At 37.9% G+C, this 22,156-nt stretch overlaps 1 protein-coding gene across 2 annotated transcripts in view; it reads left to right on the top strand.

Annotated features, from left to right (window-relative positions):
• LOC124256224 (protein MEMO1-like) overlaps positions 1-22,156 on the top strand; it is a 102,772-nt gene that overhangs the window by 36,775 nt on the left and 43,841 nt on the right. For both annotated transcript variants that reach the window (XM_046690204.1, XM_046690196.1), the window contains exon 3: positions 4,424-4,492. In XM_046690204.1, the coding sequence (XP_046546160.1) occupies positions 4,424-4,492 (69 nt within the window). The remainder of the gene's footprint in view (positions 1-4,423; positions 4,493-22,156) is intronic.

Raw genomic sequence — 22,156 nt, forward strand, 5'->3', positions numbered from 1 at the left:
CTTTCAAAAGAAAAGAATGCCGTAGTACAGTGTGACATACTACAAAATAGTAGTGGTGGGAATCATCGGTTACAATCAGATAGGCCCAACCGATTAATAATCTGTTAAATTAAATTACAAGAATACCCTCTGAATAATAAATATATTACACAAGGTCATGTGTTTGTCTCAGACTTCTAAAGGTAAGCAAGTACAGTTCTGAGACAGATGGTTGAACATGTAGAGGTACACAAAGGGCTTCTTCCATGGTTGTTTATTATTTACCATCAACAGCATCAGTTACCAACCACTCAACAAACAACAGATCTTGTGAGATGTCATAAAACACTACATGACTAAATGCCGGTGACTGACTAGAAAAGTGAATCAAAAACATTCAACCAAGGGGTATGAAACCTCCCCTCCAACTTTTACATCTGGGTACTACTGTTCTACTATTACTATTTATTTAGATACATAAATATGGATACGTAAATAAAGGCATTATTCTCTAAGGGAAAAGCACAAGAAGTGACTGTCTGCTCGCTTGACCACAAAGATCGAGTTTTATACATTTAAACTCATTGAAGTCATTTCAAAGAAAGGTAATACCGTATATTACCATAGATAAGCCGAATTTTGAAGACCCACCCCCCAAAAAAAGCCTGTAAAAGGGAGTCAGCTTATCTACGGGTAACACTTTCGTCGAACTTATTTTTCTGGACATCGTATCATTTCTCAAAAGTATAAAGAGAAAATGACTGTCAGTGAAGATGTCCAATTTGCAATTAAACATCACTAGACAAGATTATTTACCTTTTCAGTTATTAATTTGTTTTTGCTGGGCATTGTCTTATATGCAGAAAATAAGAATACTGTGTGTATTTGTCTCATATATAGAGCCGAAAATAGCTATCAGCTGTATACACATTTCCCGGGGATCTTGTTGAAACATACCCAGTACTATAACAGGATGAATTCCAACGCAGTGATCGGTGAAATATAATATCTCAAACTACTTTTTTACCAAGAGAAATATATCTTACCATTGTGTAATTTTACTTCCAGGTTTTACTATATAAATGTAAAATATGTATAATCAACACTAAGGTTATACCTCACGAACATGGTAAGCAGAAGTTGTACGCGCATGGAATGAGGTGAAATAAGCATGCCATTTCACACACGTTTTCACTGATGTTACTGTAAACTACAGAAGTTGGCCATAAGTGAATCATCATTAGTGAAATTCCCATAGACTTGCATGTTAATTAAGTCTTGCAAGAATAATTTTTTCATAAATTTAGTTTCGGTTGAATTGTATTCAATACTTATCTACCAGCTGGGAAATCATACACATAATTTCCATTCAATTTTCCAATGATTGTTAAGAAAACTGCAACTATTTAAACAACATATATTAGACATAACAATCAGGTTTAACATGGCTGTCTATTGGATAGATTAGAAGTTGTACTTATATATGGTACTTAATCAGGTGTCATTCGTTAACTAATCAACGGAAAGATGAAAGAAAATTTTGTACACTTAGCTGAAGATGATTCCAAGATATTTGCAAATATCAAAATAAAATGACTTCTATCAAATTTATGAAAATTATTTGTGCAACAGTTAATTAACATGTAAGCCTATGGAAATTTCACTAATGGTGACTCACTTATGGCCAACTACTGTAGCGGTCCATGGATGACAAGGTGGTAATCAGTTTGTGATTGTTGAGAATAATGTGGAATTGGTGCTATCGCGATTGGAGCATACCCTCATGAACATGGTAAGCGGCAGTTGTACACGCATGGAATGAGGTGAAATACACATGACAGTTTGTTGTGATCGCCAGCTCCAATAAATATGACATTTAGCAAAACAAAATATATATACGTATCCATTTTCTGTCGCGGCGTGAGTAGACACAATACGATTATGATTTCTGTGAATAATGCGGATAGAAGTTATAATTATCGGTAACTGCCAGTTGTCTTGTGGTCTGAGTTGGGTATTCATTTCTGTTTTCGTAAAAATTATTACAATCGATTATGAAATTTTGCAATGGATTGTCTCGTCGGGATAGGGTAACCAATCAATTTTGGATTATAATCGATCATTGGAACACCACTACAAAATAGTGTACTTTGTCACCTCATAAAGTACTGTCTGTGCCATTGATCTTTTAACGAAGCATCTTAGAATGTATGTTACTGTTTGTATTAATGTTTATTTGACTTGACTGTGATGTAGAGCATTCTGACATGTTCTCAACAAGGCTGAAGTTACTAACAAAGCTGCAACTTGTAAATACGTCAGTGTCAGTTTTTGCATTTTGGTGTTGTGGTAATGTAGAATTCTGAAAGGTTGTTATATCTTTATTGCTTGTGAAGGGATTTGAGGGTCAAAAGCAAACATCACATTGCATTCTAGTCTGATTTTGACCATCTCAGGCACAGAAATTGCCAAGCACTATCCATTCACTCAAAGATGTAGTTGAATTGCTTTATGTTGTGTTTACTACATGCACCACAGATATACTTCCCGGCTTACTAGGCTTCAAGGTTCAAGGGATAGGAATGTTTGAGACAGTGATCATAGGATCAACTATTTGGATGGTTGTGAGGATCAGTACAAAGATCAGTATGAGAATTGTAATGTGAATGTTGAGCAGGATCGGATCAGGATCGTTAAAAATATCGGAAAAAGTATAGTCACGAATATTGGAATCAGAATAAGTATTTGTTTCAAGACCAGGCCCTGATTTCTTGAAACAAACTTAAGTCTGAGATTTGACTTATGTTAGAGTTTTTACTCAAATTTGAGAAAATGCAGAAAAATGCATTTCCCAGAATGAACTGAAATCGATATTAAACTCAAACATAGTAAGGAATTTGAGTTTGGTGGATAGATTACTTAAGTTGCTTGGACTTTATTTTAAAAATGCTGTCGAGTTAAAAATTCAGTCATTTTAACTTGTCAAACTCAGTTTGAAATTTGAGTAAAAGTTCGTTTCGAGAAATTGGGGCCAGAATTGTGATGTTATGAGAATCAGGATGGTAAAAGCTGATGAAAGGATTGTGTTTCCGGATCAATGTCTCTCTGGTCATTTGAATGCTTTTGGACAAGATCTTACATACGATCAGAGATTGTTGAGGATTATATTATACAGACTTTGAGGATAGTAGGGATTTGTCAGTTAGAACTGGTGTATATACCTTCATACAAGCTATCTCTTCAGCATATGTTTCTGTAGAATTCGGCAGTTGGTCATTTACGATGTACTTTTGGGGAGGACTCAGCCTTGAATCCTTTTAATGCAGTGTTGGACCATACCACTTGTCAAGTTGTTGGAAAGGATAATGACATAATGATGTGGATGGATCAACTTAAAGTGTTCAAGAGTTCATCAGGGAGAGATCATAGCATACTGTTGTAATCCCAAATATAATGTATGTTCCATTTGACCACATTCTAAATGTCAGTGTGTATTCATACTGTTGTATTTATAGTACGGTACTTGCTATTTTAACTATCAAATGTGTTTGGGTGATGTGATTTGATACTGGAAACATTCATACAGTTTCAACCACGTTTCCCCTCAGGATCGACAAAGAATGGAGAGATGCGAAGTGTGAGATGTTATAAGTATACAATTTATTATAGAGTTTTCAAACATCTTTCTACACATCCATTCTCCAGACACAGAGGAGGAGGTAGCGAATAAGTATGATGTAATACAGATAGTATTCTTAGAATTCTTAATAATGATATCTATTGTTACTTTCATTCTTAGGAATCCTCTCCCTCTATTTACAACATTGCCAAGATATGGCTGAAGCAAAAGGGGTTCTGTCTCTGGACTACTCCCTGTGTAGCTGACAAATGTGTGGCATTCCTGTGGATTCCATATAAGCATCTGTAAAAATTAATGTACTAAAAACACAAACATGTAGTCTCTTCCATTGTCTATTACTTTCTTTGCCCGTTTGAGAACCTTTGTCAGACTTGAATAAATATTCAAGTAAGGTCATCATGGTCATAATGGTTAATTTGTCCACTTGTCCTCTCAACACACCACACACAGTTGAATCAGTTCTGAGCTGTTCTTCCCTAATTGCTCAGGGGTGGAAATAACCCATTGCCCGACGCCCCAGTCCAGTGTTTTTTTCCGGCAAGCAAATTTGTATATCACACTGTACTGGTGTCCAGTTGACTTTCCAATATTAATTATGTTGTTTATTTAAAAAATCAACAAGAAAACGGCCGGTATAGTGGAAAAATTATCAGGGCAAGTGATTTTACATGTGCCACTGTACCGGAGTACACTAGCAATTTAAAGTTATTTCCACCCCTGTTGCTATAGACTTCATTACAAGGTTTATTAAGGTTGCTGTAAACATGGTAAATGTAGTAAATAACCCCTTTCTTTATTTTCCAGCCATGCAGGGTATTCTTACTGTGGAGCCTGTTCAGCATATGCATATCGACAGATTGACCCAACAAATATGTAAGTGGAAAATAAGTTAGACATTTTTTATGACGATCTTCATATTTAGTACCTATTAAGTCTTTAATGTTGTGATTTCTGCATGTGGATTTTGGTTTTCGGAATGACAACATTCTTGTGAATACACTTGTGTTTTACTGTCCATACCTTGTCTGTCACATTATGAAAGGTTTAGAATGTGGAAATAGAAGCATAAGCCAATCATAAACCTTTTAACATGCTTTCAGTGTCACTTCAGCAAGCAGAAGACACCAATAGTTTGAGAGATAGGAAGGAGAAATTATGCTACATGTTATTTTTCAACTTTTATGAAATTATGACTGTCAGGATGATATGTACTTGTTTTCATTAACAATTCAAATGTTCACAGTAAGAAATGTGTTTCTCGTATCTGACATCTACATGCACATATGAAATATGACTGGATGAAGAATATGATTTGAACAATACACTTATAAAAGCAGACAAAGATTTTAACCAGACAATTAAATTATTATAATTTAATCAGACTGGCCCAAAATACATCATTTTAGGCCTGTATTTGACAAATACTTTCTCTCTAATCCCACTAAATCAGTCCAAGATATAACATGTGGTTCCAAGTGAAGTGGTTGACCATAATTAATTCAATCACTCTGACAAGCCCACTCAGTTGCAACCCCAGTGAGTGTGATTAAAGCATCCGTAAACTTCCCAAGCATGACAGTTATTGTCAGTCATAAGTTATCTGGTTTCTTAATCATGGATTGCACAATTTCATCATTCACTCAAAAAAGATGAATGACGAAGAAAGAACCTTGTAATCTGTAAGCCATAAATTCTATGTTTTAATTCTGTCTATCTTATGATAACTCAATTGGTCTTTGGTAGGGCTGTGTATTGCCTGAAATTTGATACACTCTTCTGTATTGCGATACGTATTGAGATATATTGTGAAAGAACAATTATTGAGATCTGTCCACTTTGTAATATTCTTTTACCTTCAGATTGAATCACAGTATATGCGAGTAACCATTGTGCATTGTATAGATTCTTTCAAAGCAAGAAAAAGGAAAAACCAGAACATTCTTCTGTTTATATTATTATTTTAAAACAGCAGGGAGCGACTGTCACTAAACATTTTGTATGTAACTACAGTGTACTCTGTCAATACCGGCATCAGTCGGGACCAAGTAAAAATGCCGGTTTTGACAGAGTGCCGGTTTAGCTAGGTTCGCTTATGACGCCTGCGCACACGGAAGTTCGCTGTCGTACTGTCACTTTAGCATTAACAAGATGTTTGAATAAGAAACAAGGCAGTGTCTGAATGCACATTCATGTTGTTTAAATCAAATAAAAATGTCTGAAATCTCTTATTAAATTTCAACTGATCATATATTATCGGCAGAATTAAAATTATAAACTATTTTTCGCAATGTTATTGCAAACAACGATTCTTGTTTATGCTTCGGCAGCGGGTCTACAATAGCATTGTCAAAGAGCAAAGTAACGATGTTTCAAACATCAAGGAAATCATTAAATAAATTGAAATCAACAATAACATTCATAAAAGTTGTCAAACGTACATATAAAATTACTATTTCCATTCTTTTGAGCGATCATGCAATGTAAGTCAAGTCACTGACAAGTTACATCTCGGCTTTCACACGATGCTTAATCGTGCTTAGCACGATATGTCCAATACGTTCCATGATTTACGTATAGGTAGCGATGTCTTTCTTAATATGTTCAGAATAGCATTATTTTACCCAAAAACTTTCGTCTTAATCTAAAACTTTTCGTTTACGAGGACGGTATCCATTTCCATAATATGATTGGCTGCTTAGGTCACGTGTCTGATTTTGACCAATCACGACCCTTATAAGCAGAGTGTAGTGAAAAAAGCGTCGTTAGAAACCAATCTTTATCCAATAAAATCGCTTCTTACAAATGTGAAAATACTCTCGGCAAGAGTACAGTGATATTGTTGATGTTCAGAGCTTTCGAACGATACACGCCATCAAACGATTCGCCTCTATGTAAGTGACACGTGCCACTCACTGATTAACAAGATACTGATTAACACTTCCCGTTTCTGAATAATCTCGGGAGTCACAACGAATTGTGTTGTTACATCATTTGGACCTAATTGCATCAAAGGGTTACGCCGTCTTTCATGTGCCGGTTTTTACAGATTCGTTTTCATAACAACTTGTTCGTTGGGACTGAAAAACAATGCCGATATCCTGAATAGACAGATGCCGATGTTTACAGAGGTTTCTAAATGATAATAACGTGCATTTCTGCCGGGACTGAAACTTTCTGCCGATGTAGACAGAGTGCCGGTGTTAAGAGAGGCCGGTATTGACAGAGTCCACTGTAGTCCTTTCCAAATATTACTAGCCCTACACTTTACTATAAAAAACTTTCAACAAGTCTTTCTTTTAAAGGTAACTGCTGTCCAAGGGAAAGTTAACAGATAAATGTATGATTTCTCATTTCATATATATGACAAAATCAACTGAAACTAGCTTACGCCATGTCCTCCATCAACCCACCCATACTAAACTAACGGGCAAAAGAAACGATACTAAGTTAAAATCACTGATATTACAAAACGACAAACCACCATTGTGTGAAAGGAAAGAGAATTTTGACAATAGGTGTATGAGCAACATGCATGTGCATACACATGCCCATACACCTGTTATTAAAATTCACTTTCCTTTTACACAGTGGTGGTTTGTCATTTTTGTAATATCAGTGATTACGACTTGGTATTGTTTCTTTTGCCCGTTAGTTTATTTATATATTTAACTTCTTTAAACAGCAAAGGATGTTGAACTTCAGATAGTTTAAAAAGCCTGAGCTACTGTTCACATCTGTATTACTCAAGAAAAAATTAATTGAAGTCACAATCATGTGACATGATCTTGAAGTGAACATTCTAATCAAAACAATGATTTATGCACCTATGTCTTTGAATAAAAGTATTATTAACATTGCCTAATTCATGAATGACGCTTGGTACACTTTCTCATAAAGAAATGATTTAACAAAGCACTCAAGGTGGGCAAAAGTCTCTCTGTATTAGGTAAAGTAAACTTTCTTTAAACTGAATGGAATAATGAAAAAAATGAAACATCAAAAACATAGTCTTATAGTAAGATAGAAGCCAATGTGTGTGAAGGAAAATATCAGCTTGTGAAACATTATTGCTACTACAATAATTTAGGTCTAATCCAACTGTTGATAAATACCAAAGGCATTTTTAACATATTATTCAAATAATACAACTTCAACTTAAAAAGTTTATTTCTAATAAAAATACAAGTTTACACACTTATAATGTCCAGATAAACCACGAAGGAGACGAAAACTCCCGCTATTTTATCCATTTGTAAGATTTCGTAATATCCTCTGGCCTATTTCTTATATATTTTAATTTTTACGTAATCAGAAAATTATTATAAAAATATTAATTAAATAATATGTATCGTCGCCTATTTCCTGATAGCTGTGGCTTTTCGCCCGGTAACACGACACAACATTGGGAAATGCCTCTGATTTCGAAGCCCCGTATGAATAACACTCGAGAAGATTCATGTGATGGCGGGTATCGTTCGAAAGTGACCTGTGACAAATATTCTTTATGCAATTTGTTTCACATTAAACATCGTGTCTGAGCATGAAGATCGATGCGACGAAAGCCGAGATGTCACTTGACTTGCATAACATGATCGTGCACAAAAATATGGAAATAGTAACTTAAATGTACGTTTGACAACATTTATGACAACTGCAGTAGATTTTATTTATTAGTTTATTCAATTTTAATGATTTCCTCGAAACATCGATACTTTGCTCTTTGACAATCTTTAAGTGGACCAATTGCCAATCATTTGGAAAGACTTCCACCCAATCCCCACCCACCACCACCACCCATATTACCTGAATATACGTATATATCGTTTTCCTCACCATTAACATTTAGGGGCTATACGGGCGGAAGTCTTACCTGAGGTGTTGAATGGATTAAAATTGAACAAATAAATCTTTGTCGGTTTACCGGTACATCATAAACGTATCGCGATACATAATTGTTTCAATGTCGTATTGCGGTTTACCGGTATACGGTAATACCGTGCAGCCCTAGTCTTTGGTCATGCAATGTAGAAAAACATTCCTAGCTATAGCCGAGGGATACCTTGTCTGTTTCATGGTTCTACTCTAGCCTATTTGTCTGGGATTCAGCTGTATAACTACCAAATCATAGCTGTTCACCTCACTAATTTTCACATACATGTATTTGTACCTGTGAAAATATCTTTACATTTCAATGTCAATTGTTATTTGCTAGTTACAGCATGTTACACCTTATAGATATACCCAAAGGTATACGTGCTAATTGAAGCCGAAATGAAGACATTTCTCCTTCTTGTCAATGGTCCATAGTTGACCTCTCCAGGTATTCAAATTCAAAATATAGCTTAGATTCTACAATTTATTACCCACATGGTCAACGTATGGGTAGTTGCATACTAATCTTGTACGTCACACGAGTGTCGTATCGTGTTGACCTGTGTCGTAACGACTTGACCTGAGATTCTAGCAATTTGATTGGATAACCGATGACCCCTCAATTAGGTCACGTTGTGACGGAACTACTTTTTCATTCATAACAAACACGTGAATTCATTCATTCTAAAACTTATAGGCATTGTGGGAATGTAAACATTGCGAACGTTGCCATATCGCCGTTTAATTGTTAGTCGAACTGAGGCATTATATGCGTTGAAAAAACATAAGTGCAAAGTTTCCACCAGTGAGATTAGCCGAGTGAAGCAACTGCAAACTAAGAAACGGGTGGTGCTTAATAGCTTAATTTAGGAGGCTGTACGAGGCGATGACAACTGACATGCATCGTGACTTCGGTTACCAAGGGGAAGACGAGTATGGCATAGTGACGTCATTACAGTGTGACGTCAAAAAGTGTACTACAGAACAAGATTCTTCTGCAACCTCTTTATGAAACCAGTTTCGGTTTGAAACCATAACCATAACAAAAATACGCTATTTTGTCAATTTAATGCATGTAAGACACGGATAATATATAAAATACCACACTCCGTCTCATAACATACGAATTATACAAAAGTCGTGGCCTTCCTATGGTTTCTGACCTCGCTTTTGCTCGGTCAGATACCATAGGAAGGACTCGTTTCGTATAATTCGTATGATTCGGGAATCTATGTCATCAAGTGCTTGGGTTAACCTTATATGCTATATTTTGCATAATACCCTGTATATGTGATTGTGTGATGAGCAATATGCTGCAGTCTTGTTGAGAGGGTGCTTGCAGTCATCATTTTTGGGCAGGATGTGAGTGACTGGTGGTAAGAAGAGTGGGTCAGGGGTCTCAGTAATCTGGAAAACCATGGCTCTGTTGGCCAAATTGGTGCAATCAGAATCCTGCAGGCTTGATCTTCGTCCACTATTTCATAGTCAAATACCTACGTTAGCGAACTTACTTCCGGGATGTTGTCAGCACATGTCAATTGTTAATGCTAGCAAGTTACTTACATTTGCAGCGTCTTTGGATCATCAAGTAGAAGAATAGAATAGAATAGAATAATTCTTTAATGCCTTTTCAGGAATTTCGTCCACTATTTCATAGTCAAATACCTACGTTAGCGAACTTACTTCCGGGATGTTGTCAGCACATGTCAATTGTTAACGCTAGCAAGTTACTTACATTTGCAGCGTCTTTAGATCATCAAGTAGAAGAATAGAATAGAATAGAATAATACTTTAATGCCTTTTCAGGAATTTGTGTTACATCAGCAGAGCTACTGACACATTAGAGAGATACCAAACATATTTACATAAATTCTTTGATTTAGGTATCTTCACATTTGTTTAAGAGAGATATGGTACTTGGAATAAAGGATGTACAGGCTCTCTTAGTTTTCACAATTGGAAATTTGTAGCGGCGGTCTGAAGGGAGGAGGTTGTATTCCGAATTTAAGTAGTGATTACGGTAAGATATGATTTTGACAGCTTGATTCACGATTTGCCACTCATATATTGATGATAAACATTCAAATCTGACTCCAGCGATTTTACTTGCAGTGTTAACAATTTTGTCTATTTTAGATTTGAGATGAACTGAGAGAGACCTGGGTGCCGTTCCACTAACCGATCTTATCTAAGATCAATCTTAGCAAGTTACTCCAATTTTACAATCGTCTTAGCTAAAAGTTACACTCGTTCCACTAACCGATCTTAGCCGGTCCCGACCTTACGATCCGATCTAAGCTTAGATCAAGACTCTTTGGTGAGAGATATAGAAAAATGCGAGGCACAAGTTATCTCATATTGCATAGTCTAGCAGACAAAGGAAGTACAGTTTTGGAACCAAGTGAAAACATGGAGAGAAAAACCTCGAGAAAAAATATTATGGTAGTGAGCACCTTGGTTTCAGGTGCAAGCACATCATCAAATCATCTAGAATATGTCAGTGGTCTTGAAAAGCATGTGGCCTGCCTTAAAATTCAGAATCCCCCACCAAATAAGCACAGTGAAATCAAACATATTTGTATCCTGTTATTTCAGAACATTGTTCACTTCAGGACCGGTCCCTATTATTAACCATGATGTTGCAATATGGTTGTACAAATGTATTACACCGACTCCCTCGGCTGTGTTCCCATGACAACAGTGGTCAGACTGGCCTCACATTTGTAAGGCTTCAGTGCTGTGTTTGTTTACATCACAGGAATAAACAAATTCATTTCATGGGGGGTTTTAGGGGGTGTTCATGGTTAAATGCTCGCTCTTCTTCTTCACATAGAATAACTTCAAAATTATGTTGTTGACACAAAAATTTATATAACCAGTAATGACGTCACACATTCCTTCTAATGTTTGTTCTGCATCATAGAACATGTCCCAATCTGTACACGCAAAACATCCTTGTAGGGTTTCAATAGATTCTCTGTTACATGATTCATGTTCCATGATGTATCCTATCGTCTTACGTTTCCGATCGTTATATGTTTTTGATCGGCCATTACAATTCCCATTTATAGCGTAAAAATGCGAGAAAATCCATGAGAAGCATCCCGAATGACAACAAGGCAATTCCCTCTATCGTTCTGACATCGATATGCTACGAATCAAGTTTCCATGCGTAGGCAACAGTATAAAAAAACCACAAGAGATGAATTTTAACTCAGGGATCCTTAATGCAATATCTACCGCATAATCAAATGGACAAAAATCCTAAATCTTTACTCCAAAGATGCCATTAATGTTTCGTCTGCTTAGTTGACATCCCACCTTACAAGATCACGCTACGAGTCATGTGACTTCGCTGGTAGATTTATTTTCATGGCATGCCATTTTTAAGAAAACCTTTTGTTTATGTTGAAGGGTGAACAAACACATTTCCTTAAGGTTGAAACACAATTTTTTTTCTGGGAAGTATTATAATGTACCACTGTATCGAAAGTTCAAGAGAATTCATGAAACTGAAAATAGCTCTATTTTACCCGCCTTGCGTAAGTCACGTGTTTGTATGCACATGCAGCTCAAGGAATTCCCTCTTTCAACCAATTAGAAAGTAGCTAACCTGTAATACCTGGGTCGTATTGTGACGTTTTGTTGTCTGCTTGGACGAATGAGTTTTGCACAGGTTGCTCATGAATATTAAATAATTTCTATAAACCACTATACAACTCGTAGTATTTCAATGACGAAATAGGACACCCCAATCTAAATATATCTAGTATTGCCATTAGCTGACAGGGGAGGCATGCGCACTTGTGTAGTACACAGCTTCCGTAAACAAGCAATGACAACCAGAGTGTTCAGTATAAGAAAACATGACAAGGTAGAATAAAACGTTTTAATGTATGTGCATCCAAATAATGATTATTTCCGATTATCGATCTGCAGTTTATTTGTAATCGACAATCGTTTATTTTGACTTAGATCAAACGATTAACCGATCCTACGATTAATCGCTCCCGCACTACAAATATCTCTCAAAGAATTGGGATCAGATTTCTTTCCTACCATGTTATTTAAGTATGCAATGGCAGTGGTGTCAATGAGGATTCTCGTGTGATAGTTACGCTTCAGTGAGCAAAACGTATTTAGCATATGTAACATAAGAAAAGCTGTTAAAAGCTCTTGGTAATTGACGTGTATGAGTGATTTTATCACATGACCAGGGCCCACGTGGTAGAGCATCCACTGGTGAGCATCCTTGATAGTCTGACGCCACTTTTTAGCCAGAGCATCTAAGGTGAGTGCCAAGAAAGGAGGGTTGATTTCATTGGGCTAGTTAGCTTCATGAATATTGGTGACCCGACCAAGAAAGATCTGTGGCGTGCTCTGGCCCCGGGGTCATGAAAGTGACTTAAGTCTAAAAATTGGTTAAATCTGTCATTTTGATCTTAAGTCCAAAAAATTGTCTTAAATCGGGGATCACGTACATTAGTCTTAAAAGTTAAGACTGAGATAATTTTTTGTCTTAAATCCTGAGACTGCCACCTACCAGTCTTAACCCTTTTTTGATGCCGATTTTTTTTTTCAGGCGCACATTTTCATAAGGTTTGAAAAGTGAACGTTTCATGATCCAGTCTTATCTAAAATCTTAGCTAAGCAAATTTTGTTGGACTTCAGATTTTTTTGTGCTAAGCAAATTTTAGACCTAAAGGTCACATGCAACCAAAAAATGAAACCTAATTAAGACACAATTATCACTTATTCATGACATATAATATACATTGCTGATTATGAAAAACATATAAACAAAATTATAAGCGTACAATCGCAAATCAAATGTGCAATATTTTGTACTTGGGTGTACTTCCCTTGAAACGATGCACCCAGGATACCGAGCCCAGCCAGAGCAGGTGGGTGTGCACTCAAGTGTAACGTCTGGTTCATTTGCTGATGCCCTCACGGTTCATTGTGTGTGCGTATATAAAGATGTTGGGTTTTGTAAATACATGCTCATTTTTTGTGTATAACATTTTGCAATCAACAGACATCATAACATGTCATGTGTACAAGTATCACACCTGCCTGTCTGTGTAATTACATAATGTGACAGAGACCAAACTGGGGCCATAAATCAATGCGTTTTGTTTATGGTGTATAGCCTGATAGGTGTCAAGTTCAAATTGCATGTGGTCAGTGATCGAAGTTGTGTATTGAATATTGTCATTAGCAGACTGGCAGGCAGACACATAGGTGTCAATAAAACAGACATTGAGTTTTGTCTGACAATGACATATCTAAATCACAGTTAGAAATTCTGTCACAGCTAAATAATGACATTGCTTATAAGTATCGAACTGAGAAAGTGACTCGGTAAGAAGAATGTGTGGTGAAATAGATATATGAAATTATATAAACAGTTGAATCGGTAATCTACTGTCATAACAAATAAAAAGCTCGTGCCTGAGAAATATCAACAAAACATTAGAAAAATAGCTCACATCAAGGCCTCCAAACTCCGAGTACTCACCGCCAGCGAAGGTTTTCCGTCTTGAAATGTCGAACGCCTCACTGGTTGACACATAGCTGAGTAGATCTAGATCCTTACAAGGTTCTTTTATGTAATGAGTAGATTATTTACTATTTATTTGTGTACACAATCAGGATTAGACTACACCTGCTCACGACCTTATAATCCGGGCATGCATCCTGTTTCAAGCTCCACGAACCTATTCAGTGCGCATGCGTTAGGAGCGCAGCACAGCAAAGCTGTTGAAACCACTTTTTCCCCCAAGCGCTTGGGGAAAATTAGTGAATCGTTTGAACTCTCATTTCGCGCGTTTTTTTTCAGCGTGTTATTTTTCAACTTTATAAGTTGAATTTGCGTTTTTGATGATTTGTTTCGGTAAGTCCATACCGAAAGGTATCAGAATCTGCAAAGTTGTGTTTTACGTTGCATGTGACCTTTAAGATTTTTTCATGATCCCATCAAAATTACCAGGGCTCACTTGCACAGAGCAATCTTAGTTACAATCAATCTTAGGTCTCTACAATCAACATTACAATCATCATACAATTGTCCTAATCCACTTGCACAAAGCCGATCTTTGCGTGATTGTAAGACGGCATGGATTTAAGATCGCGATCTTAGCTAAGATCAAACTCTTCAACAGTGGAGTTATGAATTTCTTAAACTTGACACCCGTCCACTGCACACAACACACACCTCCCTCAATCTCACCTTGCAGAATTTTCATGAAAAACATTCCCACAAGTCTTTGAACGAAACGTTTAGAGCGAAGCGGGAGATATAGTATTAGGCTCCGTCCGTCCGTACCAATTGGAATATCTTAAGAACCGTTGACTAGATTCTTTTCATATTTGGTACCTAGGTTCATCATAGTATAAGAAAGGTCCAAGTCAGGTTTGGTGACCTTGACCTTCATTTCAAGGTCACAGGGGACTTTAACGTTTTACCCTTGTCAGCGAGATATCTCGAGAACCGTTCCCTGGATTTTCTTCATATGCAACACCAAGCTTTACCTAGGGACGGCGCAGGGCCCAGTCGATTTTGGTGACCTTCACTAGATTTTCAAGGTCACAGCGACGCTTTGAAGATTTCAGCATGTTAAGCTGCATGTTAAGCTTGTCAGTGCGATATCTCAAGAACCATTAACTGGATTTTCTTCATATTCAACACCAAGCTTTACCTAGGGAAGGCGCAGTCAATTTTGGTCACCTTCACTTAATTTTCAAGGTCATGGCATGGTAAACTGCATGTAAAGATTGTCAGGGAGATATCTCAAGAACAGTTCCCTGAATGTTTTTCAATAATCAATAAGCAATTATTGCTATTTTTGCATATTTCATACACAAAGACATTCATGTCAAGGTCAAAGTCAATCTTGAAAATATTTGTGCGTTTGAACAACTGCAGAACAAGATATCAAGAGAGGTTGACTGGTCATGTTTTTGTTGACATTAAACTTCATCTTAAATTACAACCTTCACTTTCATTACTTTTTAAGTTTAATTTCATAATTTGCGGCGGGGGATTATGTCACCTTAGTGACAATGCTTGTTCTACATTCAAACTGTCATGATTTATGAATGTAATATTGCAACCACAGAAGTACCTACCCATGTTTTATGAAAATATTGAAATACAAAAATATACATTCATAAATTTGGGTCTAGATTTAGTGACTTGTTAATTATGTAAATTAAAGCAATACAACAAACAGTATTTCCTTATGATATAGCACCTAAATGTGTGATTTGCCAGTGGTCAATGAGACATTGATCATACGCATCTGTTCTGGGGATTTTTTGGGGGAGTATACCCCACAAGTATTGAATTTGTTACAAGAAGAAAATGTGATACGGCTACGGGAGGGTTGTGGAAAATGCATGACAGGGAAATACAAATAATAAGTAATATTTCGAGTGTGTAGTATGTGTTGTTAAATACTTATTCACGGGATGTTGATTATTTAACCCTATCTCGTTGATAATAATTTTTCTTATTGTGAAATTCCTTTCTACACAAATTTCAAATGCCTAAGCAAGTGTATTTTCCTGTTTGATCAGTACTTGTTTTATATTTTAAATGCATGGATTAAAAACCCTCGTCTCTCTTCCGACTTAATTTTTAGATTTAAGAATGAGAAAGAAACTTGATTTTGCACGTTATCTAATTGTAGATTATTTTAACCATATGGAAACATGTCATAAAAGGCTTTGTAACTTTATTATGTGAAGATAAATTAATGCTTATGGACCATATTGATCTAAAGATAATTGCAAATGTTCTAACATTTCAAAATCATACTTTGTATTTTTTTTAAAGAATTGACCAGGGTCAAAAAATGCCCCCAAAAGTTCTGTAAAAAAATTGACAAATACAATTGCATTATTTTAAAACTTTTTTCACATGTACTTACAAACAAATGATGTAGGTATAAAATGGCCAAATAAATTTTATCATGGTAGCCAGAATTAAGGTCAAAATTTTGAATTGCAGTTAAATGTTCCCATATGGGAACATTGGCAGGATCATCATTAAAATCAATATATTCACATAAACTACATTAATAGATAAGGAAACGAACGAATTATCTGTTCAATTCTTAATTTCGAATGATATATCTTCCTTCTTGATAAAACCAGTGAATTTATTTGTGTTATTGAATTTTCTGTCCCTTTTGATAGCAATGTGATTGGCAAGATTCACGAAAAGCATGCAAAATATGTGGATCTCGGCTTTGAATGTCTTGCTTGCATCCCAAGTATACTGTCATCAGCCTCCCCATTATTCTCTGTGCCCTTGGTTTGGTACCTCCTGATTTCTTGACGCAGATCAGGAGAATGCCCGGGTTCTCAACCCGGAGCGGGGAGTCTACATATTCTCCAGTAAGTTCTTGGTAGGTTCGACGGGCAGCGTTTCCTGGTAGAAGTCCCATTCGCTGTCTGGGCTGCATGTAGAATGGGCAAGGGCCCTGAGCTGATGATGAGCCTTACCAGCCTGACTGTGCCAGGATCACAAGAACCCTTTTTTTGCTACATACTATTTTTAATCTGAAAAACATAATAATAATATATTCTATAGCGTCTAACTTCCTCCATCCATACACCCATTGATGATTTGATGATTGGTTGGTTGGTATATCCTGACAAGGCTTCTGAGATAGTGACACAATGATTGATCATAGACACAGTTTTGGGCTAGAAGAAAGATCTTGTACTGAATCATAAAATTCACAGGCAGCCATAGGAGGGCCTTTGGGATAGGAGATATATGCTCAGTTTGCGGCGTGCGCATTGCAACCCTTGCTGCTGTATTCTGGATTCGCTGTAACTTTGTGATCAGGGATAAAGGAATGTGGAAGAAAAGGGAGTTACAATAATCCAGTCGTGATGTGATGAGAGTCTGCATAAGACGTTTTGTCATTTCATGGTCAAGACAATGGCGGATTTTACTGATGTTGTGAATGTGGAAGAAGCACGTTTGAAGAAGTTCTTGACTTTTTCAAGGGAAATGCTGGATTGAAATCTGATTCCAAGGTTTCTTGCAGATGGAGTGGTTCCGACATTGCTGTAGCCAATGTTAAGCAACAGACCTGCAGGCACTTTCAAAAACTTCTGTTTTACGTTCAGGTGATTTTCTCATCTTGATTCCTATGGTTGTTGATTTCTACCTCCATCTCTGTTTATGTAACAAATTCCATCACAGCACTTTAGAAGGTTATGGTTCTACAGTTCATTTTGTCCTTCAACATGTTGAGTTACTTTTTGGCAACGGTTCCCCAGATAGCATTCGGACGTTGACCCAACGTTGGCAATGTTGGGAAAACCATTGCCAACGTTGGGCCAACGTCTTAATGCTATCTGGGTCCATACTTAACATGTTGGCTTTAGCGTTCCTTCTTCATAGAGGACTTTAATGTTCCTAGACTATTCCCAAAATGGAACCTGTCCATTGATATTTTGGCTTTCCTGGGAAAATGGCGAGCAAACAGCTTTCCTGGTAACCACAGAAATTGCAGTTAGGGTATCTGAGGGGGGTCTTCTTGGTCACCCAGCAGCTTAGGGGGATTAACAGTTATGCTTGCTTGATTGTGCAAATACTGTTCATCCCTGTGAGATATGTCCGGCAAGCTGGAGGATTAGCTCACCTAATTAGCCATGTGCAGTTCACCATGACACCGACAGACATTAATTTTAATTTTACTCTAGGTGAACTATGTTAACTGAATACATGTGTATAACGTTGCACTGTGGACTAGTGCATTCATTCACCATGGCAAGCTTCATTTAATTCCACATGGTAGAGGAGGTCAGTACTTGATATTTAGGGGCAGCAGATTTAGTATCAAGACAAGGAGAGCAAGTTCTATCCACTGGATATATGCGTTCATTACCATCACTCCAGACGCACAAGTGAAGGGCTGCATGTTCCACTATACACAAACAGTTTGGAAGAAGGTGCAGAAAGTTGGTTGACTTGTGCATGCAAGGACAGTCCAGACGTCAGGCTGTTGGTCCGGAGAGCCATGGCCCTTCCCCTGGTTCCTGTTGATGACATTAGTGACGTCTGGTTCCAGGTGAGGCAGTCGACAGCTTCACCAACTACATCACTTCCTACTGGGTGGAAGGAGACCATGGGAGGACAACATGGAACCATCACAACACTGAAAGGCCACGCACGACAAACCACGTCTAGGGCTGGCATAGGAAACTCAGCGTTTTCACCGAGAGCCATCCAAACATATACAACATAATGTGTGAACTGATGTGTAAATAAGATTATGTATATAGGTTGTATTTAAGATGATGTATATAAAGAGTATTAAAGATGTACTTAATATGATGTATATAAGATGTATATAAGATGTATATAATATGTAAATTTATATGATATGGATATAAGGCAATGTAAATTATTAATATGTGTCATGTAAAAATAAAAGTGTTCGATCAATATTCTGTCACAGCCATTCCTTAAATTAAAATATTTCAAACTTTACAGGATCATACAACACTGATTAAATATCGCAGGTGACCAAATATCACAGGGAACAAAATAAAAAGCGCACCTTTTGTTGTAGGGGATTATCTCGCTCCAGTGAACTAGGACCCTAAAACCAAAGGTGCTGGGTAAGTGAGAATGACCCATCTGAGTTTCCTGCTTTAGATTATTCTCTTCTGGGACCTACAATTAATTATCCAGGCTATTGACTACTTTCAGTTTGTGCCCTGAAATTCTACCTTCATGCTTCAGATTCTCAAATGATGTTGAAGAATTGGCTTTCAGCAGTCAACAGGCTTATTAATCTCACCTCCTTTCTAGGATCCATTTACGCACTTGTAAGCAGCCAGGTCTTGAAGAGTCTGTCAAGTAGATGGTTGCAGGATGCCAGAGAGGGTCACATAACACCTTGCCCAAATTTGTTTTACATGCTTGACTTTAAGCCAAACCTCCAAGGTGTATACTTGCTAGGTCAAATCGTCACTGCCCAAATGATAGTTAGGCCTTGTGTTCCCCCTTTCTCTTGGAAAGAAATGGAGGAGGGAAGAGGAGAGTACGCCCTTTATACCTTTACATCTGAAGCATCTCATGCTGTGAGGACCTACTCATCCTGAACTAATGTCTGTCAGATGAGAAATGAGACTGAAAGTGAAGTCACATCCATATATGATGTCATATGATGAAATTGAACTATAGTGACATCATTGAACCCAAAGTAATGGTATCATTAGTGTCATGATATAGGTTGGATGTGACATAATTACTGATGTCAATCGGTGTGGAAAATTAGCCTGAAATTAAGTAGTTCAAAATAAAGAATTGTATCTATCCAATGATGATCTTAAAGAATAAAAGACAATCATAATCTAGAATACCAGTAATACAGTCATCCCTGGCAATAACGCACTTTCGATACCATCGGAAATCAGCGGCTCCCGTATGCCATGCTCATTTCATCATATTTTTAAACTTATCCTATCTCACGATTTGCACTTCTCTCTCTTGCTTCGACGCTGAGTGGAACGAATGAGAACTTTTCCTGTAGGCCTCTCTTGTCCATACGCCCGTGTTCCCCAGGCTGCTCTCCTTATAGGACAGGTCCCTAGTCCATGCTAAGCGTGCAGCACGTTCCCCTGTCTACCCACGTGACTACCTCAGAGTGATCATTCTTCTTGTCGCACCACAGTGAGGACGTATTGTGAGACTTCTCAGCTTTCCTTACAAGTTAACATGAGAAATATATCATGGGTAGCGTAATTTTGCGCACACTGTAACAATATTTACTTCCTCGGATCCCCACTCGTCATGTGTGGGTTGTAGACATGCTTGCTCCCGTTGGCTGGCAGACAGAGCTCGTTACACTTCAACAGTTGATCACCCGACAAACCCCCGCTTTCAACGACCAGTATTAACTGCTCGGCGTCCGGAGATTCCCATGTCGAACAATGATGATTTTATTGGCGCATCATCAGATGTCTACTCGTCGTTCCGCCTCATCAAACCGCTCTGTGTTGCCAGCTGACTTACACAGCCGATCTACATTGTCAAATCGCAAAAACGATTCACCACACCCAATCGGTTCGCCATACCAAATGGATTCACCAGACCGAACCGTTTCGCCACGGCGTATGTGGATTACGACATCGACTCAGTTTGCCATAATATTAAGACTGTTTCTTATCGCCGAAACGGTTCACATCATCGATTAAATTCACAGCACCGAAACGCCTCGCCTCGCCGTAATGGCTCTCTTCACCGAAACGATTCACCTCGTTGAACCAATTCACCTCGGCCGGAACATTTCACTTCGCCTCACTGGTTCATCTGATCGTTCTAGATCTCTCCATCAGCTGAGATCATTTAAACGTTTCGGATTACCGAACCGATCCAGATCACAGTCACGATCCAGATCACAACGCCGATCCAGATCACAGACTGATTCAGATCACATCAACATTCCGGGCTCACCACCCTGAACCGATTTTCCAGCCCGCCTCGTACCATTTCACCAGGCCGAACTGCTTCCTATCGCCGAACCAGTTCACCTGGCCGTTCAAGATCACTGAATTGTCAGCATTCGTCAATAATCCGTTCCTCGGCCTTGCCAGCAATTGAGCTGATTCACGAATTGGGCGATTCACCACTCATGTTATTTCCAACATGGCGCCATCTTACCAGCCTATCAGAGCCTATGCCAAATGTGTCTGGGATGCCTTCCAAGACACTTAACCCACATCGAACTTGGTCTGTGTTTTCATGGTTCGGGCTATGCCAGTCGCCTATAAGATGCAGGAGTGGTTTTGGTTGATTCGACACACATGATCGCATGGTTCGCCGACCACCTACAGCTACAGCTACATAGAGCAAGATACCAGATGCTCTATTGATTACATTCAACATGAAAGATCGGGACTTGTCAACACTGGTTTTTCCATCCTCAACGAGGTTCGTGAACTTGCATCTAGATAGGGCCAAATTTGTCAAACTCTGCTAGTTTTCAACATGATCCTAGTTTTCAGGGCAACTGTGAGGTGCTGAATTCCTCATTACGAAGTGGCAAGCTCTAAGCTCAACAATTTGCTTTGTTTATCCGGTTTACCTTACGGCTTGTGAGGCGCTTAATGTTTTTAGTCACATAACTTATCCCACCTTGTACCCCTTTTTCGGATGGTTGAACAGAGGTAGTAGCTATGTGCTTCACCACTCCGAATCGATTTACATGTGATGTCAGTAGCGCAGTCATCTAGACATATCACGCTTCGGGACTTGACGTTCTGACGATCCCAGTTCTCAGGAGTCCTCCGTGACCGGGGCTCATCTCATTCCAGATTTAATCTACCATCCGATCTTCACCTTTGATGAATGATTTGGTTCAATGAATCTACCCTTCGGTGTAGATATCAGTTTTACAACCACCCGATAGGGCATTACTATAGTTTGGCATGAAATGCATGTGGACCCGGTTTTTTGTAAATATCTCTTCATCCAATGACCCAATCAATCTCAAACTGTGCAAGTGGATGTTTTGTCAGACAACCTAATCACATTGTAAATCACCGATTTTATGCATTTGTATTAAAGAATCTGTCTATGTAACTGTCAACAAAATCAACAGCAGAACGCAGAATGCTTGCAGGGGGAGGGAG

The sequence above is a fragment of the Haliotis rubra genome, unplaced genomic scaffold (assembly GCF_003918875.1).
Source record: "Haliotis rubra isolate DU_JTF1 unplaced genomic scaffold, ASM391887v1 Scf116, whole genome shotgun sequence".
Taxonomy (NCBI): Eukaryota; Metazoa; Mollusca; class Gastropoda; order Lepetellida; family Haliotidae; genus Haliotis; species Haliotis rubra.